Below are 12,843 nucleotides of genomic sequence, written 5' to 3'. Positions count from 1 at the left end.
AAGAAAAAAAAAAAAAAGGAAAGAGATATTATATTTAAAAATAAATAAAAAAAAAAAAAAAAAAAAAAAAAAAAAAAAAAAAAAAAAAAAATGTATGGCTCGCATGGCTCACACATTGGCTCGCATGACTCGCTGGCTCGCACTTTGGCACTACTCGAGGTCTGTAACAGTGTAGGCAAGGCCTTCCCAAATACATATAGGACTAGGCTTTGGCCCGGCACCCACTTTTTTTTTCAATATAGTGTAAATAAAAGACAAATAAAAACAGAATTTGAAGAAGTTCTTTGTTGGGCTACAATGCAAACTTATTACAGTAGTAGGTCTACTTTGTTTCTCAACTTGTCTAGTCGCCATTTCGACACTTTCGGCATTGCCCTTCTGTGTTGTCTCCAGACAAGTTTCCATTTACAAAGAAAATGCATATGGTCCCCTTCTTTTTCTGTTTTGTGGAGTATTCATGACATTACTAGTACTTCATGGTTTCGATCTTCCTTCCTTTGTTATCGATTAGACCTAGGCCTAAAGTAGTATAGTATGAGAAGACGACCAACCTCCGGCCAATGACAGTAGCGGGCTGTCGTTTTAAAAATAAAGTAATACGGCCGTTTTCTACCTTTATAGCGCAGTAAAAACGAAAAATCTCAGAACTGCAGCAAGACTGCAATTTACCGTTACAATTTTGAAAGAATAAAATATGGATCGTAGCTTTGTCAAACAATTGTTTGCTCTAGAGCCTCAACCGGAACAATTAACATGAAGATGAAATACCCAAACCAGGGGCGTACGGTGAAAAATCTAAGGTGGTGGGGGAGGGGTCGAAACGAAAGCGCAGGGGGAAGCCGAACTCGGAGCAATTGCGAAGCTTTCGGAATTTGCGGGGTGAGTTATTTGTGAGTGAAGCGAGCATATTTAAAGGGGTCGACCGCAGCCGTCGACCCCCCCCCCCCACGGTACGCCCCTGCAAACCAAAGAAAAGGTGGTGTCTAGACTTATTTTGGATACTAGAAAAACTAGTTAGCATTTTGTTTGCTTGTCGAGCGTGAAGGTGCGCGAGAGGAAGCAAGCAATCGCACATTCGGTTTAGTGACAGCAGGTTGTACCCTGGGGAAATCTTGAAAATAAGCGGTAAGTTTTGTAGGGCCTGGTATGCCTAAATTATTAAATACCATAGGGCCTACTACTACTACTACAACTAGGCCTAGGCTATTTGTTTGTATTATTTAATTATTGTTTTTATCTTTTTAAACCATATGATCCGGTCAGTCCAACTCGATGCTGCTGGGATGGAGGGGCTCTCTCCATTAAATAATAATAGTAGGCCTAGGCCTGGCCCCCCCCTAGGCTAGACCTAGGCCTAGGCCTACTTTATATGAGGAGCTGGGCCTTTAATTTTTAAATAATAATAATAACGATTCATACAAATATAAAGGTCTTCATACTGTACCTAACTCTTCACGTTACGTAGGCCTAGGCTACAATGATTTATCATTCTGCTGTGAGGCCTACAGTAGGGGACACTTTATCCAAAATATTCTGATGAAAAAGTCATTTGTTGTGGACTTAGTCTAAGCCTAGACCTATTTATTTATGGGTCCAGGGCCTAGGCCTATGATGATAGATTTCCATAGAATTAATACAGTATTTTTAGTAGTTCCATAGTACTTGAGAAGTTTGCAATAATAATAAAAATAATATTGTGCAGTGAAGAGTTATGAAGACCTTACATTTTTAATTTGTTGTTCAAAATGTTATTATTTTAGGGCCCAACTTGGCAACAGTAGTAGCAGTAGCACTGTACTAAAGTAGTAACCATTATGGGAAATTCCATGTTGAGTCTGGCAGCAGGGAGGTGCTATACTTGAGACACAACACAAGGCAATTTTATTTATTGTACATGTTCAAAGGCTGTTGCATAGTCAATATATTCAACAAACTGAAAATACTCTAAATTTTAAATGTAAAAAAATAACTTGTGTTTTAACAGGCTATTTAACAAAATTTTCTGTACATTATTTGTATCCAGTAATAAAAAACATTGTGTTGCATTTCTTATTTAGGTATACGAAGAACCGAGAGATGAAGTTGAAACCCTTAAGAAGAGAGTTAAAGAATTGGAGGGACAAATTGTTACAAATCCCCCGACAACATTCAGTGTTGGTAAGAATGTATTTTTTAAATGTTGGCATAAGAATACGGTTTTCATCCTTGGTATCTAGATCTGCATTGGTGCCATTCAAGAAGTGAATTTCTGAGACTCGGTCATCATTACCCATTCATTCACCGCCCATTCCTTCCACCACCCATTCCTTCATCCATTTCTTCACCACCTATTCCTTCAACCATTTCTTCACCACCCATTCCTTCATCCATTTCTTCACCAGTTCCTACTTCAGATGCATACTTAAAAATAACATTAAGGTAAAACCATAACAGGCATTGTTTTGTTTTGTTTTTTTGTTTTTTTTTTGCTAATATTATAAAGAAACATATTTCATTTCAATAACAACAGCCATTTAACAAACAGTATGGTATATACATACACATTTACATACAAGAATATTTGTCCATATTCATTAAATTAAGTAGGCCTATGTTTGGTTTTTCCAAGTAACTTTCTACTGTACCTTCCTTATTTCTTTATAGGACAACATATGTTGAGAGCTATACTACACAGTGTATTATCATGTCCTTTATTCAAACACTGTATTTACCTTTCATTGATGATTGATATATAATTAGCAGTGTTAATGGCTACCTTTATTATTATTATATATAATATTGTTACATATTATATGCTATTATTTGTATCTGTTTGTGTAATAGAATGTATCTGATGGTTATTCGAATCTGTTTACCAGAAAGCCTGTCATCTAATGGTTATGACGCTCGCATTCTCAGCGAGAGGTCACAGATTCGAATCCTGTCAAAGGCATTTTATTGCACAATTTCTTTATTTCTTCATAGGAAAACATTCATTGAGAGCTATGATACATGGTGTGCTATCATGATCTTTATTCGAACACTGTATTTACCTTTCTTTGATATATATATACTGTCTCTTATACACATCTAGATGTGTATAAGAGACAGCACTTTACCCAGGTGGCAAACCTATTGTGACAGATATAGTAAAGCAAAGGACTTTCAGTCAAGGCAAGACGAAAGAAAGTCTGTTATATGCCTTATTGGTAGCAGTGTTTAGTGAAGAGAGTCTGGCCAGGGGAAAACCATGCAGCGTCAGAAATGCTGTGAAAAAGCAATGTGACAACACACAACCTCTGGATCCACTTAAACTCCATGAAATAAAAGGTAATAGGTATATTCATTGTTTGTAATGTATTCTTTCTGTTTTATCTTTATATGCTATGTCTGTTTTCAACTTCCATCATCTTCAAAACTACTGTCCATACTCTCCAAACCAATACCTTTTGGTCTCCTGTATTTTCCTTACACTACCATCAACAGGCCCCTACGCTGGGTTGTGAGGGAGGGTTCTTTTTCCAGTAATAATAATAATAATGTAGTTTTATATAGCGCACAAATCCATCTAATGTAAGATGCTCAGGGCGCTTGAAATGTGGACTAGAAACTCGATCAGTAACACAGATTAAACTTGGCAGGGGCCCGTACTGGCCTGTTTAAATAACGATTATCGACTTCATGTTCCTGTGTTTTTTTTTAGTTACAAGTATAAAATGAACAGAAGCAAACAGCTTCTGCATGCTTTGAACATTATATAATATATATATTATAGAGTCAGTATTTTAACTTTCAGAGTGTGTGCTTCGACGATTTCGTTTATCATCAGGTCAAAGCTGCATGACGCAACAAGAATTTAATTCAAAAATAAATCAGAAATGCGCAACTGTGAGGCGTGCGAGGAAAAACAAGTCCTCTTAAGATAAGTCCACAGTGGCATTCAACAATATTTTGTGAAACTGATTATTAGCAACCCTCAATATGTACAGTACAGATCCTGTGATAAAGTCATTCTACATATTGATTTGACTATGTTAACAACTCATACTGTATGTACAGTAAAGAAATAAAATTTATTTCATCTAGAACCATTATGTATTGACCATGTAAGCAACCAATACCAATGAAAAGTTGAAAATTTGTTGAAAAGTTATAAAATTGACAATTTGTTGAAAAAGTATAAAGTTGACAATTTGTTGAAAATTTGAAAAAAAAAACAATAAAAAAAATATATAGCTTGATTAGTATTTTGTATGTGTATAATTATTGAATTTGTATTTTAAGGAATGTAGAATTGATTTAAAACAAAGGCAGTAATCATGCATTTTGACTTGGTTTTTGCAGGAAATATAATCTTGCAGGAGCACAAGTGGCCAAATTTATCTTGCAAAATCCTGTTTCGAAATTAGCTTGCAAGGCATGTTCGCAAGCTTGCAAAAGCCTACATAATGGGGCTTCTGCAAGCATACGGAGGCTATTCGCAAGCTTGCGGAAGCTGTATTTGCAAGCTTGCAGAAGCTTGCAAGGCCTTCGCAAGCTTGTGAAAGCCATGTTCACAAGCCATTGCTATATACAGCAAATGCTATATTTGCAAGCTTGCAGAATCTAATTTACATATTTGGAACCCTGCAAGCTTGCATGCAAGGTTGCACGTAAGCTTGCGGCAAGCATACCTACTGCAAGCTTGTGCGCAAGTTAGTACAGATTTCTATAAGGGTAGTGATCAACAAGCAGTCTATTAGCTCCTGGTCAAGTAGGGACGTCCCTTTAGCACAGCGGTATAATCTACTGGCTTTTACATAAGCACACACTAATATGTATGCTAATTTGCTTTTGTTTTTAGGCAGCAGGCACATCCACAATAGATGATAACATCACTACAGATACTGAAATGTGTGAGACATCTATTCAGGTATGTATTAATGTTAAAGTAGACTAATTTTATTTATACCAATTATACTTCATTTACTTATTATATTTTTATAACTTTGTAATAACCACACACTAATATGTATGCTAATTTGCTTTTGTTTTAGGCATTAGACACATCCACCATGGACACTGATTGTGAAGTCAATATGGTGTGCATCATTTACAGGACAAGTCAAGGTGACTCACTGAAAATGTTTGTGGAAAGAACATGGTGTTTATTCAAGAGAGCAGCAGAGTTGAGACTTGCACTAAAGTCGGATCGCTACAGAGATATAACTACAGAAGTCAATTTGCAGCAACATTCAGACAATGCAAGGTACCACTCGAAATGCTACAGAAAGTACACGGCCATTAAAAGGCCATCAAGTGGTTCCCAGAAGGAATCTCCACCAAAGAAGCCAAAAACCCGGCGCAGAAGTTTGATGCCACCATCAGATGAGAAAGGGTTATTGAAGGGATCCTGCATATTTTGTATTTTGCGATGAAAAACCATCAACCAAAAGGAGGAGCCATTGTCAGATTGTCCTATGAAAGATGGTTGTGATGCCATATTTAAAGCAGCTCCAAAAAGTAGCAATGAGCGGGTGAAGGTTTTTGTTCAAAGTGGGGTTGATTTAATTGCTAAAGAAGCCCAATGTCACAAATCATGCCGTTGAGAGTTTTTAAAGAAGTTGATGGAGCCGATCCAAAAACTGAAACGGTTTCAAATAGGCAACTGCATTCCATTACCTTTGGAACAATATCAGCCCTAATTGAGATCGATGTCATTGGGAATTGCAAAGTGATGTTGTCTGCTTACACATCACAGGCATTATTGAAGAAGAATAAAGGACAAATTTGGGGACAAGATTTCAATATCTATGTACAACCATCGACAAGGAAATTTTGTATAAAATTCTAGCATGTCTGATGCTGATGCTAGAGCAAGCCTCCATAACGATGATAAGAACCTACATGTGATTTGTACTGCAGCACTCCAGCTTCGAGCCACAATGAAGACGATGCCAAAAACTCTAACACCGATACCAACATCTGTAGAGGCACTAAATGCATGTTCACTTGACCTGCCAGAAGAAATTGTGCTGTTTTACAAAACACTACTCTGTGGCCTTCGTGAACCTTCTGGAGAAGCAGTAAATATTAAAGTGCTAGGCATGTCATCAGATGCAGTGTATAACATATCAAAGGGTTCTGTATGGCCTTGGAAACACACAGTACTTGGATTGGGTCTAGGGACTTTAACTGGTTCAAAATTAATCCTACATATATATTGAATCATCTGGGACACAGCCCGAGCTACAACGAAGTCAAGTCATTAGAGACCGAGTTTGCATTTTCGGCTAAGGCAAATGATCAAGATGCTCCTGACGGTGTTGAAATGTTTTCCAACCATGGCACAGGGCTTGCATGGGATAATTATGATGTTAATATGGATACAATTGATGGGAAAGACACCCTCCATGCTACAGGTGGGATCTGCTACCAGAACACACAAGAGGCCAACTCAAACCAAGCAGATGACATGCCAAGTGTTTCTAATATCAGATGTGGGAAGAAAAGAAGGCAGTTTGATGGAAAAGAACGTGAAATCGAGCCATATTACAAGCAACTAAAAAAAGCCCAATTTGACTTATCAGTACCAAACAATTATCAGGAAACAACAAAGAGCCTTACATCACTTCATACAGTTGATTTCTACTGGTTGCTTCTGTCCGAAGTTGATAAGCCATTGCCACTTTTTCCTGGATTTTATTCACAGTTCGTCGATGACCTACCACAACATAAAATTATGTACATGGATCCAATATCGGCCCCACCAACCATAAACAATGTTGTTCTTGAAACCATTAAAAGTATGAACGTCGCCATTGAAACTCGTCAAGAATATGGTGTTGTTACCTACGACCTGGCTGTGGCTCTCAAGGCATACTCGATCCAGGCATTAGAAGCACCTCTGTTCGATAAGCTTCTCATCTTGCTTGGAAACTTCCATTTGGAGTTGGCCTTCTATGGTGCTATTGGGATATTTATAGATGAAAGCAGTGCCGAATACCTGTTGACAGTGTAAATGCTGTCGCATATTGGTTTTTTCTATTTTGCTGCCCTCTCTAAAGTGTTGGCAAGGTAACGGGCACTACGCTACTGCAGGAAAGGAATGTTCTAGAACCACCGAATGCAAGCTGCTAGAGAAATATTCGTATAAACAAAGATTACTGTTTAGAATAGTTTTATAAACACTGTTGAAGGTTAGTTAAAGTTACCATTTATATGTTACATATAATACTTGTTGATTAGTCCAGTATTGATGGAATAAGTTATGTTATATATGCTTCTAGGCCTGGTGTTTTCCCAGGTATGATATAGTCCTAGGGCCTATGCTGCTAGTTAACGATCATAATACACGAAGCTCTAACTGCGTCGTATGCACGTTCAATTCAGTTGTAATACCATGATAACTATTTTTCTAATTGCTCAAATTTATCTGCTGATAACATCATAACAGTCATTAAGACGTCGACTAGATGAAAGAAGAATATTTGGTGATTCCATTGATTCATGTTATAATATTACCATAGGCGGATACGATGCTATGTAGGTTGTTTAAATTAAGTAATCATCGTAAAAATATGATCATCATTAAGTTGCGAGGATTCGCCACTGCGGTGGTTCGTCACACTTGAGTGCGTGAGGGTAGAGCTGCTACAGGTAAATAGCTTGTTGATACGTTCACGTTTTACATGTATAACACTGACAGTTTATATGATTGTTTAATGGTTTTTATCTTTGTGGCTATATGATTGGTGAATGTTTTCTTTTGTGTTTTACTTAGCAGAACAAGTTCACCAGGCTATGTACCCACACTAAGTTTACGTTTGTACATGGTATCAATATTCAGATGTTTGAGATGAATAAATGACCACTACTTTCAGTAAACCTAAGGGTACGAAGATTTTGTTATTGGAGTGTTAGCACATGACACAAAAAATCTTAAATTTGGCCCAACTGCCCAATACTGGAGCATGTATATCCGTATGGTAAACAGAATCCACAGGAATTTCATGAGAGCCTTGCGTACCAACGACGTCAATGCCTACATCAACACATTCCATGATATGATTGATATTTTTTTGGACTCAATCGACCAAACTATGCACGGTGGGGTGTGCTGTTTCTCAACCAACTAATGAAAGCAACACCACAAAGTCGGGCAGTGCTCCAGGCAGGGGCCTATTCCATAAGGCGTACGGAAAAGTTTCTCATGATCTGCCATTGACTTAACATTGGAATAGACAGTCAATAGAGATGCAGCATCACCCATGAGGAATTGTAGGGTTTCACTACTCGTGGAATGCCATAAGAAGTGGTGCATCACATCAACCCAGCGTGGTATGTCTGTGACAGAGCTAAGACGTATGACAGGATTAGAAACTGTACAGCAACCAGCGACACAGCTACGGCCCAGTAAGATTAAGAAAGATAGTCGCCATAGAGATGCTTTGTACAATGCCATCACAGAATCATGTGACCCCTTCTCATCACCAGCATCAACATCTGATTGTCTCTTGAACATTGCTACAGGAAGAGCAGCTTCTCACGACAACCAACCGAAAAAGCAGGTAAATATTATAAAATTAAAATAAAGCTTTAATAGTTTCGTATTCTACTAAACTATTTTGCAGTTTAGTATTCTACTAAACTATTATAAATTTATTTTTGATAGTTTATTATTCTACTGTGTAAGTACTAAAAAGTAAATTTTGCAAATTTGTATTTTTGTGAAAGATTTTTTTTAAAAACTTTCATAGCAAATGCTAATTTCTTTAAATAGGGCCTAATTGTAAACATTTAATTGTCATTAAATTGCTATGCAATTATTATTAATAGTTTATTAGTGTACACATATAGATAAAAGCATTTTTCTTGTGTAACAGATATATCTAGCTACTTGAACTTAAAATTGATTTAAAGGATAATTGATATCTTCACAATTTTTTTAGCCTTATTGTACTCTAATTATTTCAAAACTGTGGATGCGATACCATCTGCCCCAGAGATTTAATACAGAGTTTATTGTACTTTTTTCCTCAAATCTCTATTCGCAAAACCAAGTTACACAACACAAAGTGAGCATAACTTCCCACAACAAAAGAGTAAAAAAATAATATCTTTTGGTCAACCATATGAAATAAATGACTACAAAGTATATTTTATCTTTTTGTTTGAATTTTTCATTATTGCTGCATCATGAGACAATTTTTCTTTGCTACTTGCAGATCTTCAGATATTCATTTGCAAGCCTATCCAATGTTGGTACATTTGAATTTTATTCACAACCATCCAATCTTTTGTGCTGACGCCTTAAGACACCGTGATGTATCAGAAGCTGTGTAGAAGAAGTTTTTGGATATGTTTGCAGTGGGATATTCACCATCAGCTGCCCTCCATGCACACAAGTATGATCTACAAGACAGACATGGGGACAATTATGTTCTAGTTGCTGCTGACCGCCGAGAATGCCCTGATCAACAGTGGTGCTACCAGTAAGTTAAACTAATTTTTTTTCCTGTTTATTGAGGTTTTTTTCTTCTGTTGTTTATTGAGGTTTAAAGATACTGTACATTAATTAAAAGACCATTGATTTAAAAAATATTCACTAAAATGGATTGGATAAAATTTAAAAATAAATTAAAGTAAAAAAAGCAGGGTGAACAACATAAAATACACAGATCAATTTATCTGAATATAAATAAAATCTATACCGTAATAAAATCTTCATTACCTGTTTTTATTGTGCCAATAAATAATGTAGTGCAACTGTTTTAAAAAACTTTTTTTTTACAATTCCAGTATAAAGATTCTACAGGAAATTAATAATTTACATAATAGTAAGAATCATTCAATAAATGGTGGCAAGAATAATTCAATAAATGTCTCTTAAGCTTATTGAACTACTATGTTTTTTGTGATTTTAACATTATTATGTATTTAGACATAATACAGGAGTTAAATGAAAAAAAGAAAAAAGTATTTTCATTACTGTAATGCAGTTTCTTAACTATTTCAACCCTATGCACATGATATTTGTCTGAGTTGGGTGTGAAAAAAAATGTTCTTTTAATTGAAATAAACCTGTCCATACAAAAATATATGTTTTAAAGGTAAAAATAAATGTTAATATTTAATTAGAAAGACTCATACTGATGTAATTTACTGTACTAGGAAACATAGATTTTGTCAGCAGAAAGCAGATTTTTTTTTTTTTTTGGGGGGGGGGGGGGGGGTAGGGGTGGTTGGTGGTGAGTACTTATGACAATAAACAAAAGGTAGTTGTTCGGGGATACCTGCTTGATTATACCAGGTAACTGCAGTACAGTGTATATTTAGTCTACTTAAATCTTAAAAATGAATACTGTAATTTAGTTGTTCAGTCTTTAAATATTCAATAGTAATGTAATTTACTGTATCACATAATTTACCGTATATTTTTCATTTAGGTTGTACTACAAAATGTAATAAGGAAAACTATGGAGAATATGATGGCGAAGCAATGCTCAGTGACCTTGAGGCAAAGATTCAGCAAGTTTATGAAACAAATAATGAAGAACTTGCCAAGATAAAGCGAGTTGGTGAAAATGTGGTTGTTGCCATATGTACACCACTGATGAAACGTGTCCACAGAAATATAAAACAGAGTGGTGAACTTGCTTTTATTGATTCTTTGGGTGGTGTAGACCGTCATGGCTGTCGTATTTTTGTGATTCTGACACATAGTTGTGCAGGAGGTCTTCCATTAGGTTTACTTATCACCACATCGGAAACTGAAGAGGTAATAACAGAGGGCCTTAATCTTCTTAAGCAGGTTTTGCCTACCGATGATTTCAGTGGTAATCCAGAAAAAGGACCATCTGTTTTCATGACAGATGACTGTGATGCTGAGAGAAAGGCGATTGCAAATGTGTATCCTCAGTCCGTAGCTGTTCTTTGCACATTCTACATTTTGCAGGCTATGTGGAGGTACTTATGGGATAGCAAACACAAGATTAAGAAAGGCAATAGGCCACGATTATTAGGCATGGTTAAGGCGATCCTGTATGCCCCCTCAGAAGCTCAGATGCATGCTCTATATGAAGAGTTAATAAGTGATGTTAGGGGAAATATTTATCCACGGTTTGTAGACCATATAAACAAATTATATGAAAGACGTGACAAATGGGCTTTGTGTTACCGTTCCAATCTACCAATGCGCTCAAACAACACTAACAACTACTGTGAGGCAGCAATGCGGATTTTGAAAGACCATGTATTCCAACGAACTAAGGCTTTCAATATGGTTCAGCTGTTTGATTTTCTTTTAACGAGGGTCGAAGTGCACTATGAACGGTGATTAATTGATGTTGCCAACAATAGGTTGGAAAAGGCTGTTGCATTGAGATATGCTTCAGTTAGTGGATGGCAGCTCACCAAAGATAATATTATTCAAACTGATGCAAACTCATTTGAGGTACCATCACAAAACACAGAAGGTGTAACCTACAGCGTAAACATGGACACTGCAACATGCTCATGTGTTGTTGGTGGGCCATGCAAACATCAACACATTGTTTATAAGTACTTTTCTATCAACAATATCAACACTAGTCCAGTAAACAGTCCATCACTTAGAAAAATATTTTACACCATTGCCACAGGATGCAAAATGCACGATCAATGGTTTTCATCGTTGAAATCTGGTGAAAGTGAAAATGCTAACTCTGCAGTGGATCATGAACATGTGTCTCCCTTGCCTGATGCAGATGCTTGTTTGAGTGACAGCAATACTCAACCCTCAATGGATGTAGGCTCTCATCATTCATCTGACATAGACACTGATCTTTCAACTAACATATCACTTTTAAGGCAGCATGAGGAACAAGAACAACATTTCATAGAACTCCTAAAGGAAAAGGAACTTAAACATCTTTTGTGATGCAGTATCCTGCTCTTTCAACAGTTTAAGCAAAATAAGACAGATGCTGCATTGATTTCAGCTCTTCAAACTTTTGGTAAATATTCTGGTGAGAGGATGGTGAACAACAAGTACCCAAAAAGATTAGGAAAATTGATTGGAGTGCAACCTACAGCTGTGGCACGCAGAAAATCTTCACTTGGTGGACATAGAACTATTGGATCTGGGCGTCCATTAAAGCGAAAACTGTCCACAGAGGATACCAATTCAAAGCTTATAGCAAAAAAAAAAGTTAGGAGAGTAGCCCCCCCACAAACTGTCAGCATGTGTAAAATCAAATGTTTCTTTGGGAAAGACCCATTCTGCAAAAAAGTGAGTTAGACGGTATATGTACACAGTACATAAATGTCTCCCTCCAATTAAAGACCCTCTAAATAAGTCTCTATCCACTTCTTTGCTGCCCCAATGAACGCCAAAATTGCAGTGTCATTAGTTACAGTAATAATGGCCTAATTTAAGACCAATGCTGTAAAACCAACACATGAAAAACTGAATCACAAAAGTGGTGTTTAATTGGAGGGAGACTGATTGTATTTCAAAAAATTGTACAGTAAAATATGCATTATATTTCTATTTTAATGATATAAAACAAATTTCAGATTACAGAAAGGCAACATCAGAATGATCACAATATATAGGGCGTACTGATTGTCATGATTAACTTTTATTGAACAATGGACAAGAAAATGATGATTGTGTTTTAATAACAGTTTACTGGATATACTAGTTTAATAAAGTGGTCTTTATATGAATAGAATATGTATTACAGCTCCATATTTCTATACTGTAGGCAACGCATTTTATTGGTAACATTTAACATTGAAATATTGCAGTTATATTTTGTAATTTAGCTCTATGATATACAGTACTTTACATGAAAAAAAAACTAGAAAAAGTTTAAATTTTCTTTTAAATAACTACTAGAG

The 12,843-nt window shown here is 36.3% G+C and overlaps 2 protein-coding genes across 2 annotated transcripts; both read left to right on the top strand.

Moving 5' to 3' along the window:
• The first annotated feature begins 3,092 nt into the window (after window positions 1-3,092).
• Window positions 3,093-11,320, top strand: LOC117119058. Its single transcript, XM_033263868.1, has 7 exons — window positions 3,093-3,309; window positions 3,776-4,891; window positions 5,016-7,157; window positions 7,742-8,528; window positions 9,186-9,452; window positions 9,760-9,797; window positions 10,407-11,320. The coding sequence occupies exons 5-7, from the start codon at window positions 9,319-9,321 to the stop codon at window positions 11,294-11,296; spliced, it is 1,062 nt and encodes a 353-aa protein (XP_033119759.1). The 5' UTR covers window positions 3,093-3,309; window positions 3,776-4,891; window positions 5,016-7,157; window positions 7,742-8,528; window positions 9,186-9,318; the 3' UTR covers window positions 11,297-11,320.
• A 96-nt stretch (window positions 11,321-11,416) lies between these two features.
• On the top strand, window positions 11,417-12,018 carry LOC117119018. Its single transcript, XM_033263800.1, has one exon. The coding sequence runs from the start codon at window positions 11,456-11,458 to the stop codon at window positions 11,876-11,878; it is 423 nt and encodes a 140-aa protein (XP_033119691.1). The 5' UTR covers window positions 11,417-11,455; the 3' UTR covers window positions 11,879-12,018.
• The last annotated feature ends 825 nt before the right edge of the window (window positions 12,019-12,843 follow it).

Source organism: Anneissia japonica, unplaced genomic scaffold (assembly GCF_011630105.1).
Source record: "Anneissia japonica isolate Jap-2015-1 unplaced genomic scaffold, ASM1163010v1 scaffold1826_len1998817_cov189, whole genome shotgun sequence".
NCBI classification, from domain to species: Eukaryota; Metazoa; Echinodermata; class Crinoidea; order Comatulida; family Comatulidae; genus Anneissia; species Anneissia japonica.
The sequence above is the reverse complement of the archived record's forward strand: the minus strand, read 5'-3'. Positions and strand labels throughout refer to the sequence as shown.

Excerpts from the sequence above, each read along its gene's own strand:
- LOC117119058 (XM_033263868.1), top strand. The coding sequence starts at position 9,319 with ATGTTTGCAGTGGGATATTCACCATCAGCTGCCCTCCATGCACACAAG. Across the intron at positions 9,453-9,759 it reads GATCAACAGTGGTGCTACCA|TATAAAGATTCTACAGGAAA; the intron begins GTAAGTTAAACT and ends TTACAATTCCAG. Across the intron at positions 9,798-10,406 it reads AATTAATAATTTACATAATA|GTTGTACTACAAAATGTAAT; the intron begins GTAAGAATCATT and ends TTTTTCATTTAG.
- LOC117119018 (XM_033263800.1), top strand. The coding sequence starts at position 11,456 with ATGGACACTGCAACATGCTCATGTGTTGTTGGTGGGCCATGCAAACAT.